At 42.9% G+C, this 18,878-nt stretch overlaps 1 protein-coding gene across 1 annotated transcript in view; it reads right to left on the minus strand.

The window, feature by feature from the left end:
* Positions 1 to 6,690, minus strand: part of NT5E (5'-nucleotidase ecto) — a 45,306-nt gene extending 38,616 nt beyond the window's left edge. Inside the window, exon 1 of the mRNA XM_077903174.1 lies at positions 6,322 to 6,690. Within this exon, the coding sequence (XP_077759300.1) occupies positions 6,322 to 6,660 (339 nt within the window). The 5' untranslated portion in view covers positions 6,661 to 6,690. The remainder of the gene's footprint in view (positions 1 to 6,321) is intronic.
* Between the last annotated feature and the right edge of the window lie 12,188 nt (positions 6,691 to 18,878).

The raw sequence follows: 18,878 nt of genomic DNA on the forward strand, positions 1-18,878 counted from the left end.
AAGCTATCTGGTGGCCCCCAGCCATCATCCATCTCATTAGCATAGTAGTGCTTAGTGAATACTCAAGGATTGAATGAATAAATAGGCCTTAGGGACAACAGGCTTGAAACTGGGCTCACCATCCTACCATTCCTTAGGCCATCATTTTCTATTACAAACAGAGTAACACTCCATTCAAATTCTGAGAACCTCTTTATCTGTAAACAGTGGCCAACTGAGGGTTCCTGGGAGAAGACCCAAGGCATGTCTCTACAAGGAACCAGCTGTTGTGACTGTAACGGTGAGGGAGACTTAGGAGAGCTGTCAGGCAGACTCAGATGTCTGTGTAAAATTAAGTTCTGAGATCAACCAAGTTATACTGGTAGATTGGAAGTTCCAATCCTCTAATCATGGCTGGGATTTTCTAACTCCCAGTCCAAAGCTATCAGGTGGCCCCCAGCCGTCATTCATCTCATTAGCATACAAAAGACGCTCATCACTCGGAGATTCCAAAGGTTTTGGGAGCTGTGTGCCAGGAACTGGGAACAAAGATGAAGTATCTTTTTTTTTCTTTCTTTTTTTTTTTAAATACCACAGTCACCCTCTACAGAAACTTCCAATGGCCCCCTGTGACAACAGAGGAGAGCCCAAACTTTTCAGGGTGGCCTGTAAACCCAACACAACTTCATCATCTGTGATCCCTGCTGCTTCAGCTCTGGTCCAGGCTGGTCCAGTGGTTTGTTTAGAAATATGTGGAACCTCAGAGATGAGCGGATTCAAACCTCTTATTTTATAGATGAGAAACTGGGACCTAGAGAGGTGAAGGGCATAGCCCCAGATTATAGATTTATCATCTCTCAAACCTCTTATTTTATAGATGAGAAACTGGGACCTAGAGAGGTGAAGGGCATAGCCCCAGATTATAGATTTATCATCTCTCAAAAGGCAGAGAGCATCACTGATCTCTGAATTTCTGGCGATGAGTACTGGGGATGATAAACTTCAAGTTAATAAACTCTTATGTAGACTTTCAAACGCACAAATCACAAGGCAAAAGAGATTAATTTGATTATGCTAAATGAAGGATTTCTATTCAACGAAAGACACTATGGATTAATAGACATAACATAATCAGAAAATATTTGCAATGTCCAAAATTGATTGCAGATCAATACCTAGAACTCCTGAAAATCACGAAAAATAGAGCAAACCTATTTATTTATTTATTTATTTATTTATTATTTATTTATTTATTTATTTTAGGGAGTGACGGCACATGTACACGGGTGAGTGGAGGGAGAGGCAAAGGGGAAGCCGGCTCTCCATTGAGCAGGGAGCCCTATGTGGGGCTCCATTACCCAACCCGGAAATCCTGACCTGAGCCAAAAGCAAGAGTCCAACGCTTAACCGACTGATCCACCCAGGTGTTCCCCTATTCGTTTATTTAGAGTGAGCACCTGCTCCACACTTGAGTGGGGGAGGGGCAGAGAGAGAGGGAAAGAGAATCTCCAGCAGGCTCCCTACTGAGTGCAGAGCCCAGGACTGAACAAGGACTGGGGGGTGGGGCCCTCCATCCCAGGACCCTGAGATCATGACCTGAGTTGAAACCAAGAGTCAGATATTCAACGGATTGTGCCACCCAGGTGCCCCTAACCCTAATTTTTAAAAAAGAACAAAGGATGTAAACATGCAATGAGGGAAGAAGGAACTTAGAAAGTAAATATGCCAAAGTCCCTAGTTATTACAGAAATACAAGATCAAATAATGAGATAACATTTCATACCTACTGGAAAGCTGGATAACGCTGCAAGAAGATATGGGTAAGGATTTGGGGTTTCACCTCTGTGTGGGTGTGGAGGTTGGAGAGAATACAGCACCCCAGTCACTCGGAAGAAATCTGGCAGTTTAGTCAAAGTAAGGATACACATCCTGGGACCAGTAATCCTGCCCTTGGCTATGGATCCTGAAGAAATCCTCACAGGCAGGAATTGCAGGAAGCTATTCAGAGCAGTGTATTTGTGTCCCAAAACATTACCAGGGGAGCAGGTGGTAAAATCTATGGTGGTCTCTGTGTACCATGACACAGAGTAACACACAGAGCAGACACAGAGTGACATGGACAAATGTGAAAACAACCAGTTTAAAAAGCAGAATCAGACTTATAAATGAAGAAGAAACTAATGGTTGCCAGAAGCAAGGGCTGTGGAGCTGGGCAAAACGGGAGAAGGGGAGTGGGAGATGCAGGCTTCCAGTTACGGACAGAAGAAGTCACGGGAATAAAAGGCACAGCACGGGGAGTATAGTCAAGGCCGCTGTAATAGTGTTGTATGGCTGTGTGGTGACAGATGGTAGCTACACTTGTGGCGAGTACAGCCTAACAGATACACTTGTCCAATCACTATGTCATAATCTGAAACTAATGTAATACCGTGTATCAACTATACTCAAATAATAAAAAAAAAAAAACCACAACCAGTTTAGGACAATAGAAACAGAATGAGCTGAGCAACAGGACGGGTTACAGAAATTAAAAACCCAAAAACCCTGATAAAAGTTCTGCAGGTACACACAGAAACAAACAGGAACATCAGAGTGGTTGCTCAGGAGATTTGATTAGAGGTCCCCTGGGTAAGTTAAGGCAGGGTCATGGTCCCCACCGTGCCTGCTGGCTCAGGCACCAAGGAGCAGTTTGCTAAGGCTAATGGGGCAGTCTTTTGGACAGAGAGTGGGCTCGGGACAAGGGCCTGAGAAGCAGGGCCAGCTCCAAAGGAGGCCGCCCTTCTCCACGGAAGCGTTCTCTGTCACAGCATACCTTGAGGCTGAGACTTCCTCCTCTGGAGAGGAATCTCTTGGACTGTGTGCTTTAGGGGGGTTTTCACAGGTCCACTCTATGAGGAAACCTTAAGAACAGTTTACACAATGGGGATTAGAAAAGATGTTGGGGGGGAGGGCAGAAGAGGGGGAGAGTAGCCAGGCAGTCAGAATCAGATAAAATGACACCGTACAACTCAAACCTTTCCTTCCTCACAGACTTCTTCCCCCCTCAACCCCCTACCCCTTGGCAGGGCACCCAGATCTGACCTTTACTGAGCACTTCCTATGACCGAACAGGGTGCTAGGGATTTTTACATTTGTTATCTTATGTACTGCTCACAAAAATCCTACACAGAGGGGTGGGGTTATCCTTCTTGTTTCACAGTCTGGAACAGGAGGCTCAGAGAAAGGAACGCAGCCAGGCTCACACCGTGAGTGCATCTGTGCTGTCTTCCTCATGCCTCAGGGGACATTCATTCTTCCACTGAGGCAGTTACACCAACTAGTGGCTTCTGAAATTCTCTCTCTAGAATTTTCTGCCCAGCAGCTGGGTCTAGGGGAGTCTCCAGGCTTGCTCTCGGGCCTCCAGAGGCATCAGAAAGGCTCCAGCAGCTCTCACGGGGACAAGCAGGTCTAGAAAGTATGTACCTCCTCAGAGGCTCCAGCTCTAGGGAACTCCTGGTGTTAAGCTAGATTCCAGAACTGGAGACGCCCCTCCACAACTGCTTTCTACCCTAACCAGAATCTCTAGCTTCCTGGGCTTGAAGATGTGCTGAGCCAGTGGGTGGAATAGGCAAACATTTACAGCAGAACAGCAATAAATCCCCTGGGACTAGTATAATATAAGCAAAATGATAATGAAAAGTATCTGTGAAACAGGAATATGGCAGGACTTTATTGCATGCTAAAGCATAACAAGATTAAAAGTTCTGCAGGTCAGGCCAGCCTGGGTGGCTCAGTGGTTTAGCTCTGCCTTCAGCCCAGGGTGTGGTCCTGCAGACCCGGGATCGAGTCCCCTGTCGGGCTCCCTGCACGGAGCCTGCTTCTCCCTCTGCCTGTGTCTCTGCGTCTCTCATGAATAAATAAATAAATAAACAAGTAAATAAATAAATAAATAAATATTTTTTGCAGGTCAAATCATGTTTGTCAAACCCCAGAAGGGCACAGACGATGAGATACTATCAGGAACATGGCCATTAGACTCTGCCTTTTTACCTCCTGTCAATGTTATATAGTAGCCTATTTTTCCTCAGGCACCCAGTGCAATTATTTTGAGTGAAACTTAAAAGAAAATTATTCCATCCAACAAAAAGCATTCTAAGTAAGTCCCAGGGGTGATGCGCTGTAACTTGCAGCAAATTGCTCCAGCCTCACCCAGTGTCCTACCATAAACGCTCATGGTGGTTAATATCACGGGCTCAATTGGACTTAAGGAGGAAAATGCTTGTATTAGGGAAAACCAGGAATGCTCCATTTTTTTTTTTTTTTCACCAAAAGGAGACCACCTAGCTGTGGAGAAAAGGGTGTCACGAAAAGAAAAGATTAAGAGTTATGATTCAGATGTGAAACCAAAACAAACTCACATAATGTTTATTTTACCCCTATGGGAGGAAATGGAGGCATAAGCTAGTAACAATTCAATTTAACAAGTATTTATCCTGTCCTTATCCCATGCAAAAGCATCAGGCTATGGAGATACCAAAGGTGAGAGACCATACAGGGTTCTTGAGACCCACCATTCTTCTGTGGGGTCCAGACCCACCCATGGACTCCGGAGCTTAGGGAGCTGTTTGAATTGCTGTTTTCAGTGTCCCTGAGAACCTTACAACCGACAGAGTGGAGAGGAACTCTGCCCATCTCTCATCTCTCTAGAATGAGCTTTCTTGTTGGCGGACAAAAAACAAACAGCTTTACCTTATCAACTTTTCCTGTCCTCCTTTCTCCTAGGTTTTTAGGGAAAAAATAACCTCTGTGCTGTTTTCATGCCAATTGTATTGTTAGCCCTCTGTGGCCCCGACTGGACCACAGCTCTCCTTTCCTTCCCAACGGACCCTTGCTCTTTTCTTCCTCTTCTAAAGCTCTGAAGATTTCTTGTTCCCTGTTTCTCCACAGAATCCCTTTACTCTAGGATTTTACACTGGGTTAAACTTGGGTAGTGGTTTGATGAAAAAAATAAACCACATACATGCTTTGGTCATATGTATGACTGCATAACCCTTCTCTGCTCATTTTCTAGGGTTTCGTCCAGCAAATAAAGCGTTGCCTTTCACAGAGCATTTGGGAGCGTGCACTTCAATGCTTGCACACTTCAGGAGTGCCTCCTCTCTTCAGTCGGACTCTCTTTCTAAATCTGTGCTGCCAAATTGGTTTTACCCAAATCCTTTGAAACCCCAGTGTTTCGCATTTTGCTTCTCTCTGGAAGTTTCTTTCTTCCTTTCTTTAAAAAAAAAAAAAAAAAAAAAAACACTTGCAGCGTGGTATCTGGCAATAGTAAGAACTAACATTTACAGAGGCCAAACTACGGCCAGGGAACCCGCCGAGGTGGATCCCTTGTCCCTGTTCTACGGATGCTGGAACTGAGGCGCAGCGCGACTATGTAACTTGCACACAGAAGACAGCGGAGCCAGGAATCTGGCGGGGCTTGTGAGCTTAACCGGGCTCAAGCTCGGACGTCTAAGGGACCTGGAACCCATTCTGTTTTTTTTTTATAACAAACTTATTTTTTATTGGTGTTCAATTTGCCAACATACAGAATAACACCCAGTGCTCATCCCAAGTGCCCCCCTCAGTGCCCGTCACCCACTCACCCCCACCCCCCGCCCTCCTCCCCTTCCCCCACCCCTAGTTCGTTTCCCAGAGTTAGGAGTCTTCATGTTCTGTCTCCCCCTCTGATATTTCCTACCCATTTCTTCTCCCTTCCCTTATATCCTGGAACCCATTCTTACCGGGTTTCTTTCTTTTGGAGCTGGCGACCAGGACACTGTACTCCGCCTCTTTGGCCCTAAGTTTTCCTTCCAATAAAATCGAAATAAAGCATTCTACCCCGGTCCCTGACCCCGCACAATTGCCAATGCTCCCAGGTGCCCAGCTGACGCTCGCAGGAGGGGCGGAGTCCCTGTCCTCCAAACACCCGGGCTCCGGCGGGGGACCCAGCATCAGCCCGTTTAGGACGAATCTTCCAAGGCACTTTTTTTTTTTTAATTGGAGCTCAATTTGCCAACATACAGCATAACACCCAGTGCTCATCCCGCCAAGTGCCCCCCCAGGGCCCGTCACCCAGTCACCCCCACCCCCCGCCCACCTCCCCTTCCACCACCCCTTGTTCGTTCCCCAGACTTCGGGGTGTCTGGTGTTTGGTCGCCCTCACTGGTATTTCCACTCCTTTTCTGCAAGGCACTTCTGCGTCTGCATCTCTGGCACGTCGGCCGGAGCCGGCTGCACCCGGGCGGCGCCCCCCGCCCCCGCGCGCGGCTCCTCCGCGCGGGCTTGCCTCGGTCCCGGGCCTCCGACCGCGGGGCGCCCGCTTACCATGGCGTCGTAGCGCAGGGCGTTCATGAAGTGCGCCACCTCGGCGCCCCTGTACACGGTGAACCAGATGGTGCCCTGGTACTGGTCGCCGGCGTCGAGCAGCAGCACGTGCGGCTCGGAGCGGCGGATCTGCTGCACCTTGGTGGAGAGCCGCGCCACCCCGCCCACACAGCGGCTGGCGTTCACGCACTTGCTCGAGTCCTCGCTGGTCTGCTCGAGCCGGCTGTGCACGTCGTTGGTGTGCAGCACCGTGAGCTCCCAGGCGCCGGCCGCCCGCCACAGCAGCATGCCCAGCGCGAGGAGCCGCAGCGCGGGCGCCGGGGCGGCTCGGGGCCCCATGGCTGCGGCGCGCGGGGCGGGCGGGAGCGGGCGGGCGCGGGCGGGCGCGGGCGGGCCGGGCGCGCGGCGGCGAGTGGCGGCGGCCGAGGCGGGCGCGGGAGCCGGTGGCCCTGCCGGCGGGGCGGGGCGGGGCGGGGCGGGGCGGGGCGGGCGGGCGTGCTCCGGGCGGGAGGCCGGCCCCGCCCCCGGCCCCGCCCCCGGCCCCGCCCCACCGTCTGCGCCCGCGCGCGCGCTCACCCGACGCGACCCTGGCCCCCGCGGCGGCCGCCGACAGTGGGGCGGCTGTTCCCGGCGGCAGCGCTTTCCCGGGCCGCGGGGGACGCGGGAGGTTGCCACCCCGCGCCGTGGCCCGCGCGCGCCCAGCCGCCGCCGAGGCACGAGTTTTTCTCGAGAGGAGGGCACGGCCGGAGGGGCCGGGGCTGGCGCGGGCTCCGCGCTGCGAGGAGCGAAAGGGACGGGAAGGCAGGACGCGCGCGCGGAGGCCGGGGCGGCGGGAGGGGCGCGCGCTGCCTCCGCGCGGGGAGCCGGGGCCCGAGCGCGCGACGTGGCTGGCCGCTGCCCCCGCGTCGGAGGACCACCGAGTCCCCGCGGTTCAGACGTGGAACCTCGGAATTTCAGACCTTCCCAACCCGGTCCGCCGTTCGTGGACGCGGTGGCAGTAAAATCAGCCGTTAGGCGGACGTCAGGATGCCTTGTGTTGCCTTTTTTTTTTTGTCCCCCCCCCCCCCACTCTCAAGGTTTTAAAGATGTGGTTTGTGTGTGCATGTGTGTATTGAGGGCAAACTTTGGGCAAGAAAGCAATAATAGGAATGCATTCAATAAATCAGCATTATCTAGAATTTAAATTTGCAGAATTTCCCTCTGTTCAACCAACGGATTCCTGAGTGCAAGCGATGATCTTAGGGCTTTGGGAAGAGAAGGAGAAGGGAATTAGTTTGGAGGTTCAGAGGTGTCCTATGATTTAAGCTTTGCAGAATAGCGTAGTGGCCCTCACACTTCCCAAAATGCATGAAGTCAGTACTCTTGTTTATTTTTAAGCCTTTTGGGATAATATATACATTATATATATGAAAAAAATAGATATCTATCTCATAAAAATTACCCATGAGCCTTGTATTTATAACTAAGTCATTACTGATGGACCCAAGGGTGATGACAAACTATTGTATGGAAACACACCTCTTATATGGAAACCCTCCTAGGGGTTTTACGTTATCTCAAGATAAAAGGGACCTTTCTATGAGGAGCTTAAAAACAGCTACCATCTAAAATCGAAAGGAATCACTAGAAAGTTTTGAACTATCTTCAGAATTCATATTTACACTGATGTGTAAAAATTTATGTATTTATTTAAAGAGAGAGTGGGAGCGCACACACATGAGTCAGGGGACGCAGAGGGAAAGAGAGAACCTCAAGCAGACTCCTAGCTGAGCCTGGTGGAGCCTGGTGGAGCTTGGTGGAGCCGGACATGGGGCTCCATCTCACAACCCTGAGAGCATGCCCTGAGCTGAAATCAAGAGTTGGACCCATAACTGACTGAGCCACCTATGTTATTTTCCTCTTAAATGTATGTAATCATTGTCCCAATAGGTAGAGTCAAAAACAGGAATCTAGGCAGCTGCCTGGCCTAAATCACTGGTAATACATGAAGTCATTATCATTAAAACAAGCAGGAGGTAGTCTTCCAATTGCTATGATGAGAGACTGAGATCATAAGTAATGTCATGAGATTGCTCCTGATGGTTCCAATATTGGAAGGCATATTGCTGTCTTCATCAGATACTTTTTTTGTAAAGATTTATATTTTGGGGGGCACCTGGGTGGCTCAGTGACTGAGGATCTGCCTTTGGCTCGGGTTGTGATCCCAGATGGAGCCCCATATTGGGCTCCCCATGGGGTGCCTACTTCTTCCTCTGCCTGTATCTCTGCCTCTCTGTGTCTATCATGAATAAATAAAATCTTTTTTAAAAAGATTTTATTTTTTTTGAATAAAAATACTCAACATGGGTAATTCTTTATACCCAACATAGGGCTCGAATTTACAATCCCGAGATGAGGAGTTGCATGCTCCACCCACTGAACCAGTCAGGTACCCTTTCATCAGACACTTCTATTGTAACTTTTCAGAAAAACCATGAACTTCTTAAGCTTTCTGTGCAATGGACCTTATGTTAGTCTGGTGAAGCCTATGGACACTTCTCAGAGTAATATTTTTAAATGCATGAAATAAAATTGGATTACAAAGGAAACTATAGTGAAATAGTTATCAAAAAGTTTTTTAATTTGTGACATAATAATACATATATTCTTTGTTAACACATTGATTAACAAAAAACATTTAAAATCTTGACAAGGTTAGCTAAAATTTATTTTTAAAAGACATTAGTGTAGGGACGCCTTCGTGGCTCAGTAGTTGAGTGTCTGCCTTTGGTTCAGGGCGTGATCCCACAGTCCCGGGATCAAGTCCCATATTGGGCTTCCTGCATGGACCCTGCTTCTCCCTCTGCCTGTGCCTCTGCCTCTCTCTCTGTGTCTCTCATGAATAAATAAAATGTTTAAAAAGAAAAAAAAAAGAGTGTAAAGGCAGTAGTTACATAGCTTGAACAAAAGAATAAACCATGAGGTGCCCTTTGACAAGGCAATATGCATGTAATATTCAGTTGATTTTGATCTTTTGTTTGGATGGTCACAACTGTTGAAAATCTAGGTTCTCAAAATATATTGTTATGAATGTAATTAATTAAAGCTTTCATAGCTTACTTTATAAGACCAAGATAGGCAGACTTCTTTCAACGAATACCACAATTTTTTAGTTAAACACCAATTGTGGCCAAGTTTTTGTCCAAATGAGTTCATCAATGAGTTCTTCTTTGGCTATGTCATTATTTTCAACACTGTGCCTTTTTAAAAAGTTTTTATTCAAATTACAGTTAGCTAATATACAGAGTAATATTAGTTTCAGGTGTACAATATACTAATTCAACACTTCCATGCAACACTGCTCATCACAAGTGCACTCCTTAATCCTCATTACCTATACAATCCATCCCTCCACCCACCTCCTCCAGGTAACTGTCAGTTTGTTCTGACTCTTATACTTAAGAGTCTCTTTCTTGGTTTACCTCTCTCCTTTTCTTCTTTTGCTCATTTGTTTTGTTTCTTAAATCCCACATGAGTGAAATCATATGGTATTCATCTTTCTCTAATTGACTTATTTCACTTAGCATAATACTTTCTAGCTCCATCCATGTCATTGCAAATGGCAAAATGTCATTCTTTTTCATGATTGAATAATATTCCATTGTGTTATGTATACCACCCCTTCTTTATTCACTCATCAGTTGATGGATATTTGAGCTGTTTCCGTAGTTTGGCTATTGTTGATAATGCTGCTATAAGCATCAGGGTGAATGTATCTCTTTGAATTAGTATTTGTGTATTTTGGGTGCATACCTAGTAATGTAATTGCTGTGTCATAGCCCAGTTCTACTTTTAGCTTTTTGAGGCATCTCCATACTGTTTTCCAGAGTGACTGTACCAGTTTGCATTCCTTCCAACAGTGCAAGAGGATTCCCCTTTCTCTACATCTTTGCCAACACCTGTTGTTTCTTGTGTTGTTGATTTTAGCCATTCTGTCAGGTATGAGGTGATACCTCAATGTAGTTTTGATTTGTAGTTCCCTGATGATGAGTGATATTGAACACCCTTTCATGCGTTTGTTGGCCATCTATATGTCTTCTTTGGAAAAATGTCTGTTCATGTCTTCTGTTCATTTTCTAATTGGATTATTCATTTTTTGGGTGATGAGTTTTATAATCAACATAGTTTCTTAACCTTTCATTTTTCATTCTTAATAAAACCAGCTATAGCTGTTATAATAAGAAAAGAAAAGGAAATGAAAGGTATACAGATTGAGAAGGAAGGAATAAAACTCGCTTTTTTCACAGATGACATGATTGTCTATGTAGAAAATCTGAAAGAACTGACAAAAACAGTCTTGGAACTAATAAGCAGTTTTAACAAGGTTACACAATACAAGGTTAATATTCAAAAGTCAATTGCTAAAACAAAAACAAAACTCAATTGCTTTCCTATATACAAACAATGAACAAGTAGGATTTGAAATTAAAAACAGAATAACATTTACATTAGCACCTCCATAACTGAAATACTCAGATATAAACTTAACAAAATATATGCAAAATCTGTATGAGGAAAATGAGAAAACTCTGATAAAAAATCAAAGAGCTAAATAAATGGAGAGATAGTACATGTTCATGGATAGGAAGACTCAATATTGTTCAGATGTCAGTTTTTCCCAACTTGGCCTATGAAGTTTGTACAGTCCCAATCAAAATCCCAGCAAGTTATTTTGTAGATATTCACAAAATGCTTCTAAAGTTTTTATGGAGAGGCAAAAGACCTAAGGCCACCAACTCAATATTGAAAGAAAAGAGGAAAGTTGGAGGACTGACACTATCTGGCTTTAAGACTTAACTCTAGGGATCCCTGGGTGGCGCAGCGGTTTGGCGCCTGCCTTTGGCCCAGGGCGTGATCCTGGAGACCCGGGATGGAGTCCCATGTCGGGCTCCCGGTGCATGGAGCCTGCTTCTCCCTCTGCCTGTGTCTCTGCCTCTCTCTCTTTCTCTCTCTGTGACTATCATAAATAAATTAAAAAAAAAAAAAGACTTAACTCTAAAGCTATAGTAATCAAGAGAGTGTGGTATTGGTGAAAGAATAGACACATAGACCAAGAGAATAGAATAGAGATCCCAGAAATAGACCCAGAAAAATAGTCAATCACAAAAGAACAAAGGCAATACAATAAGGAAAAGGTAGTGTTTTCAAGAAATGGTGTTGGAGCAACTGGATATCCACATGTGGAAAAGGTCTAGGCATAGACCTTACACTCTTCACAAAAAATAACTCAAAATGAATCATAGACATAGATGTAAACCACAAAATTACAGGGGGCTCAGTAGGTTGCTCAGTAGGTTGACCCTCTGATTCTTGATTTCAGCTTAGGTCATGATCGTGGGGTTGTGGGATTGAGCCCCAGGTCAGTTTCTACACTTAGCCAGAGTCTGTTTGAAATTCTCTCCCTCTTTGTCTTGTCTGCCCCTCTGCCCTTCCCATGCTTTCTTGCATATGTGTGTACTCTCTCTCTCTCAAATAAATACATAAATATTAAAAAACACAAAATTACAAAACTCCTGAGAAATAATATAAGAAAAATAACTAGATGACTTTGGATATGGTGATGTCATATTATATGCAACACTGAAGGCATGATTCATGCCTGATTCATATTATATGCAACACTGAAGGCATGATTCATGAAAGAAAGAATTGATAAGCTTGGCTTCATTAAAATTAAAAACTTCTGCTCTGTGGAACATTCTCAAGAGAATAAATATACATGCCACAGATGGAGAGAAAATATTTGCAAAAGACCTCTGTTAAAGGGCTATAATATATTATCCAAAGAGCTCTTAAAAACTGACCGATAAGAAAACCTAAATAGGCAATTGATCTGAACGGATACCTCACTAAAGAATACATACAGATAGTAAATAAGTATGTGAAAAGATGTCCACATCATATGTCATTACGGAAATGAAAATTAAAACAGCAATGGGATACCACCACACACCTATTAGGATGGCTAAAACCCAGAAACTTGCCAATAGCAAATGTTGACTGGGGTATGTAGCAACAGGAACTCTCATTCATTGCTAGTAGGATTGTAAACTGGTATAGTCATTTTATTTATTTATTTATTTATTTTAGAGGTATAGTCATTTTAGAAAATAGCTGGGTCATTTATTTCAAGAATAAATATACTCTTACCATATGATTCAGCAATCTCATTACTTGGTATTTTCCCAAATGAGTCAAAACCCCATGTCCACACCTAAACCTGCACATGGATGTTATAGCAGCTTTATTCAGAGCTGACAAACTGTGGAAGCAACCAAAATGTCCTTCTGTAGGTGAATGGATACATAAACTATCGTACATTCATACAATGGAATATTATTCAGCCCCCCAAAAGAAATCAGTTATGAAACCATGAAAATTCATGGAGGAAACTTTAATACATATTACTAAGTAAAAGGAACTAATTTGAAAAGACTATCTACTATATGATTCTAACTTTATGACATTCTGGAAAAGGCAAAACTGTTTAGACAGTAAAAGGATCAGTGGTTGCCATGGTTTGGGAGGAGGGAGGAATAAATAGAGCACAAGGAATTTTTATGGCAGTCAATCTATTCTGAGATACTACAATGGCAGTACATGTCATACATTTGTCAAAATCCATTGAACATGTTATACCAGGAATGAACCCTAATGTAGGGTATGGGCTTTGGATGATAATGATGTGTTAATGTAGGTTCCTTGATTATAAGTAGTGTAACATTTAAAAAGAAGTAGTGTAACAGTCTGGTATGGGATGTTGATAATGGGGGACATTGTACATGTGTGGAGCCAGGGGGCCTATGAGAAATATCTGTATTTTCTCAATTTTTCTATGAACCTAAAACTGCTCTAAAAAATAAAGTCTATTTTTAAAAAAAGTTAAGAGGGTATCATAGCTCTCCTTTTTCATCTTGGTAGCTTAGCCAAGAAACATGCTATTTTCCATAGTATCCGTAATGATGACTGTAGGGTATTTTCTTTTTTTAATTTTTATTTATTTGACACAGAGAGAGAGCACAAGTAGAGGGAACTATAGGCAGAGGGAGAGGGAGAAGTAGGCTCCCTGCTGAGCAGGAAGTCCGACTACATGAGGCTCCATCTCAGGACCCCAGGATCATGACTTGTGCTGAAGGCAGACTGCTCAACCAACTGAGCCACCCAGGCGCCCTGACTGTAGGGTTTTGTTTTGTTTTTTAAAGATTTATTTATTTATTTATTTATTTATTTATTTATTTATTTATTCATGAGAGACACAGAGAGAGAGAGAGAGAGAGAGGCAGAGACACAGGCAGAGGAAGAAGCAGGCTCCATGCAGGGAGCCTGACATGGGACTCAATCCTGGGTTTCCAGGATCACACCCTGGGGTGAAGGTGGCACTAAACCGCTGAGCTACCGGGGCTACCGGTAGGGTTTTTAATGGATAGATTTTTTTTATTCATGTAAGTGTGAATAACTGGCAGGTAATATGGATAAAAGATGTATATTTCTTTTCCAAAGTGAAACAAGAATGGGTTTTCTTTTTTTTTTCCTTAGGAAAAGTGAAACTTGTGCTCATAGTTCCTTTTAAAGATTACTTTTCAAGATTTCCATTTTCTGTGTGGTAGAGAAGTGCTGTCCATAATGTTCCTTTTTTTTTTTTTTAAGATTTATTTATTTGTTTAACAGAGAGAAAGACAGAGAGAGAGACAGAGAGAGACAGAGAACAAGCAGGGGGAGCAGCGGGCAGAGGGAGAAGGAGAAGCAGGCTCACCTCCAAGTAAGGACTCGGATGTAGGGCTCCATCCTATGACCCCAGGATCATGACTGGAGGTGAAGGCAGACCCTTAATGGACGGAGCTGCCAGGTGCCCCTGATGTTCCCTTTCTTGACAAATCTCTTTAAAATGCCATGACTCAGAGATCTGCTTCTGATAGGGGTGTTGACTGTATGGCTGTAAAAAAAAACCCCTGCAGGGTAACAGGAGGAGTCTTGTTTATCACCATCTTCTGTGTAGCAAGCAATGAGTGCTGATGACCCTAGGAGGTTCCTTTTCCATGAAAGAAAAACAAGACTTTTGATGAATGTGGCAGGCGTGCTGTCTGTACAAGAGTATGTCTTATTTCTTCTTAAAAAAAAATCATTTCCAAAACATTCACAGTCTTTGGAATTTCTAAAAAGGATCAAGAAAAGCCGCCTTTTTTTTTTTTTTTTTAATGGCACCAGTAAGCACAGTAAACAAAACAAGGAGATGGCTATTTGCTAAGGAGATGGCCTGGAGTCCCCCCAGTTACATGCTGAAGGGGAACTGTAAATTTGCCAATTCTTTAATGATATGCTTCAAATTGTGAAAAATAAATGTCATCTCTCAACACCATGTATTTGACAAAGAATTATTTTTTAGTCTTTCTCCAGTAAAAACAGAGAGATTCCAGAAACCTTGTATCATTGTGCTGGGACATTGGATAAGAGCTGTAGAGGCCAGGGAATCCCAGTGTGCTTTGCTATCTCAAGAACATGTGCTGGCCACCCTGCCTAGCAAATTTAAAGTTTGTAAGAAACTAAACAATTACTTAAAAAGACATTTGCAGAGTAGGCTGTCCCAAGGCTGTTGCAGAAATATGAGAATTCTACTTGGATCAACACATGCTCCTCTACCTTTGGATTTCTATACCAATGTTTACTTTTCCTAAGTAACATTTTTATTTATTTATTTTAATTGAATTTAAATTTTATTTATTTTTTAATTGAATTTATTTATTTTTTATTTATTCCGTTGGGTTACTCCTTTGCTTTATTTACACAAGGATGAGTTTTCTGGGGATTTTGTCAGACTGAAACTTATCTTCACAATGTCTCTCAAGTTTTTTCTCATGTTTTGTGTTAATTATTATCATTATTCAAAGATTTTATTTATTTATTCATGAGAGACACACAGAGAGAGGCAGAGACATAGGCAGAGGGAGAATCAGGCTCCCTGTGGGGAGCCCGATGCAGGACTTGATCCCACGACCCCGGGATCATGACCTGAGCCGAGTCAGACGCTCAACCACTGAGCCACCCAGGTGCCCAAAATCATTATTTCTAAGCAAAACTACCTTTTACTGTGTCATGACTTTTTTTTTCCTATCAGAAACTCAGAAATCTGAAAGAGTGTAACCATTTATGGGAAGATATGTGCATTATGTGTATTTTTTCTTTAAAACAGCCACATATGTTTTAAAACATAACTACATAGATTTTCTTTAAAACTTAGCTATATAAGTTTTAAAGAAAAAATACAAATAATACATACAAGTTCTTTGTATATTTTGGACACTAAGACTTTATCAGGTATGTCATTTGCTCATCTTCTCCCATTCCATAGAATGTCTTTTAGTTTTGTCGATCGTTTCCTCTGTTGTGCAGGAGCTTTTTATTTTGATGAATAAAATCATCATCCAGTTGGCAGGAACCACTCTGTAAGACAGTATGGAGGTTCCTCAAAAAGTTAAAAATAGAATTACTCTATAGTTTAGCAAGTGCATACTAGGCATTTACTCAAATAATACAAAAATACTGATTCAAAAGCATACATGCCACCCTGATGATTATAGCAGCATTACCTCAATAGCTAAGCTATGTGTCCATCAGCTGATGAATGGATAAAGAAGGGATGGTGAATATGAATAATGGAATATTACTCAGTCATAAAAAAGAATGAAATCTTCCCATTTACAACGATGTCAATGGAGCTAGAGAGTATAATGTTAAGCGAAAAAAACAAACAGAAAGACAAGTACAATTTGATTTCACTCATGCAGAATTTAAGAAACAAAACAAATGAGCAAAGGACAAACAAAAGAAAAGAAAGAGAAGCAAATCAAGAAACAGACTCTTAACTAGAGAGAACAAACTGAGGGTTGCTGGAGGGGAGGTGGGTGGATGGGTGAAATAGGTGATGGGGATTGTGTGCACCTGTTGTGATGAGTGCTGGGTGATGTATGGAAGTGTTGAATCACTATATTGCACATCTGAAACTAATATTACACTTTATGTTAACTAACTGGAATTTAAATTAAAAAACTTTAAAAAATACATACTTTTTTTTTTTTTTAAACTAGGGAAAATGAGGAAAGGTAAGCATTTAAGGAGGGTCTTATCCAAACAATCAGGCCCTGTGGTAGACAATTTATCTTTACTATTTTATTGCACTCTCACAGTAGCCATTTAAAACTTGAGGATAATAAGTTATGGAGAGATAAAACATGTCCAGTTCAGCTTAGCCAGGTGGTTCTGGGTATCTAGCCTTATTGATTCAAAATTGTATACATTTTTATCTCTTTTGAATGAAAGGCAGCATGGATTGGAAAAAGCACACTATCTGAAACCTTGGGCAAGGCTTTGGTTCTCCCGTGGTTTAATATCTCATTTTACTTGAGAAGAAACAATGAAACAATCCACTCTCCAGAGTTTACAAAACAGGTTTCTGAGAGATTGTTATATGTGACATGGAGGTTGGTGATGCAGGCCTAGGAGCAGGATTTCCTTAAGGACAGAGGGAGAGCTGGGCAGTCAATATCCCACTCCTATAATAATTGATGAGGAAGTAATAGGTAGTAACTGGAACTGGAGGGAAAATTTTTTTTTAATTTAAATTCAATTAATTAACATATAATGTATTATTAGTTTCAGAGGTACAGTCCAGTGATTCTTCAGTCTTATATAATACCCATGTCATTATATCACATGTCCTCCTTGATGTCCATCACCAGCTACCCCATCTCCCTACCCTCCAGCGACCCTCCATTTGTTTCCTATGATTAAGAGTTTCTTATAGTTTGTCTCCCTCTCTGATTTCATCTTGTTTTATTTTCCCCTCTCTTCTTTTATAATCCTGTTTTGTTTCTTAAATTCCACATATGAGTGAGATCATATGATAATTCTCTTTCTCTGATTGACTTATTTTGCTTAGCATTATACACTCCAGGTCCATCCATGTCATTGCAAATGGCAAGGTTTCAGTTTTTTGATGGCTGAGTTGTGTTCCATTGGATATATATGCCACATCTTCTTTATACATTCATCTGTCAATGGAAATCTAGACTCTTTCTGTAGTTTGGCTATTATACAATTGCTTCTATGAATTGCGTTGAAGGTGCCCCTTCAGATCATCACTTTTGTATCTTTGGGATAAAATACCTACTAGTGCAATTACTGGGTCATAGGGTAGCTCTATTTTCAATTTTTTGAGGAACCTCCATACTGTTTTCCAGAGTGATTGCACTAGCTTGTATTTCTACCAATAGTGTGAGAGGATTCCTCTTTTTTTTGTGTGTGTATTTTTTATTGGAGTTCAACTTGCCAACATATAGTATAAAACCCAGTGCTTATCCTGTCAAGTGCCCCCCTCAGTGCCCGTCACCCAGTCACCCCATCCCTCCGCCCATCTCTCCTTCTACCACCCGTTGTTCATTTCCCAGAGTTAGGAGTCTCTCATGTTCTCTCATCCTCTCTGATATTTCCCACTCATTTTTGCTCCTTTCCCCTTTAATCCTTTTCATATTTTTTATATTCCCTGTATGAATGAAACATATAATGTTTGTCCTTCTCTGATTTACTTCACTCAGCATAATACCCTCCAGTTCCATCCACGTCGAAGCAAATGGTGGGAATTTGTTGTTTCTAATGGCTGAGTAATATTCCATTGTATACATAGGCCACATCTTCTTTATCCATCCATCTTTCAATGGACACCAAGGCTCCTTCCACAGTTTGGCTATTGTGGACATTGCTGCTATAAACATTGGGGTGCAGGTGTCTCAGTTTTTCACTGCATCTGTATCTTTAGGGTAAATCCCCAGCAGTGCAGTTGCTGGGTTGGAGGGTAGCTCTATTTTTAACTCTTTGAGGAACCTCCACACAGTTTTCCAGAGTGGCTGCATCAGTTTACATTCCCACCAACAGTGCAGGAGGGTTCCCCTTTCTCCACATCCTCTCCAACATTTGTGGTTTCCTGTCTTGTTAATTATCCCCATTCTCACTGGTGTGAGGTGGTATCTCATTGTGGTTTTGATATGTATTTCCCTGATGGCTAGTGATGCAGAGCATTTTCTCATGTGCGTGTTGGCCATGTCTATGTCTTCTTTGGTGAAATTTCTGTTCATGTCTTTGACCCATTTCATGATTGGATTGTTTTTTTCTTTGCTGTTGAGTTTAATAAGCTCTTTATAGATCTTGGATACTAGCCCTTTATCTGATAGGTCATTTGCAAATATCTTCTCCCATTCTGTTGGTTGTCTTTTAGTTTTGTCGACTGTTTCTTTTGCTGTGGAGAAGACTTTTTATCCTAATGAAGTCCCAATAGTTCATTTTTGCTTTTGTTTCCTTTGCCTTCATAGATGTATCTTGCAAGAAGTTGCTGTGGCCAAGTTCAAAAAGGGTGTTGCCTGTGCAACAACCTGAGATTCTTGTCTCACATTTATCTTTTATCCATTTTGGGTTTATCTTTGCGTATGGTGTAAGAGAATGGTCTAGTTTCATTCTTATGCACCTACCTG

The sequence above is a fragment of the Canis aureus genome, chromosome 7 (assembly GCF_053574225.1).
Source record: "Canis aureus isolate CA01 chromosome 7, VMU_Caureus_v.1.0, whole genome shotgun sequence".
NCBI classification, from domain to species: Eukaryota; Metazoa; Chordata; class Mammalia; order Carnivora; family Canidae; genus Canis; species Canis aureus.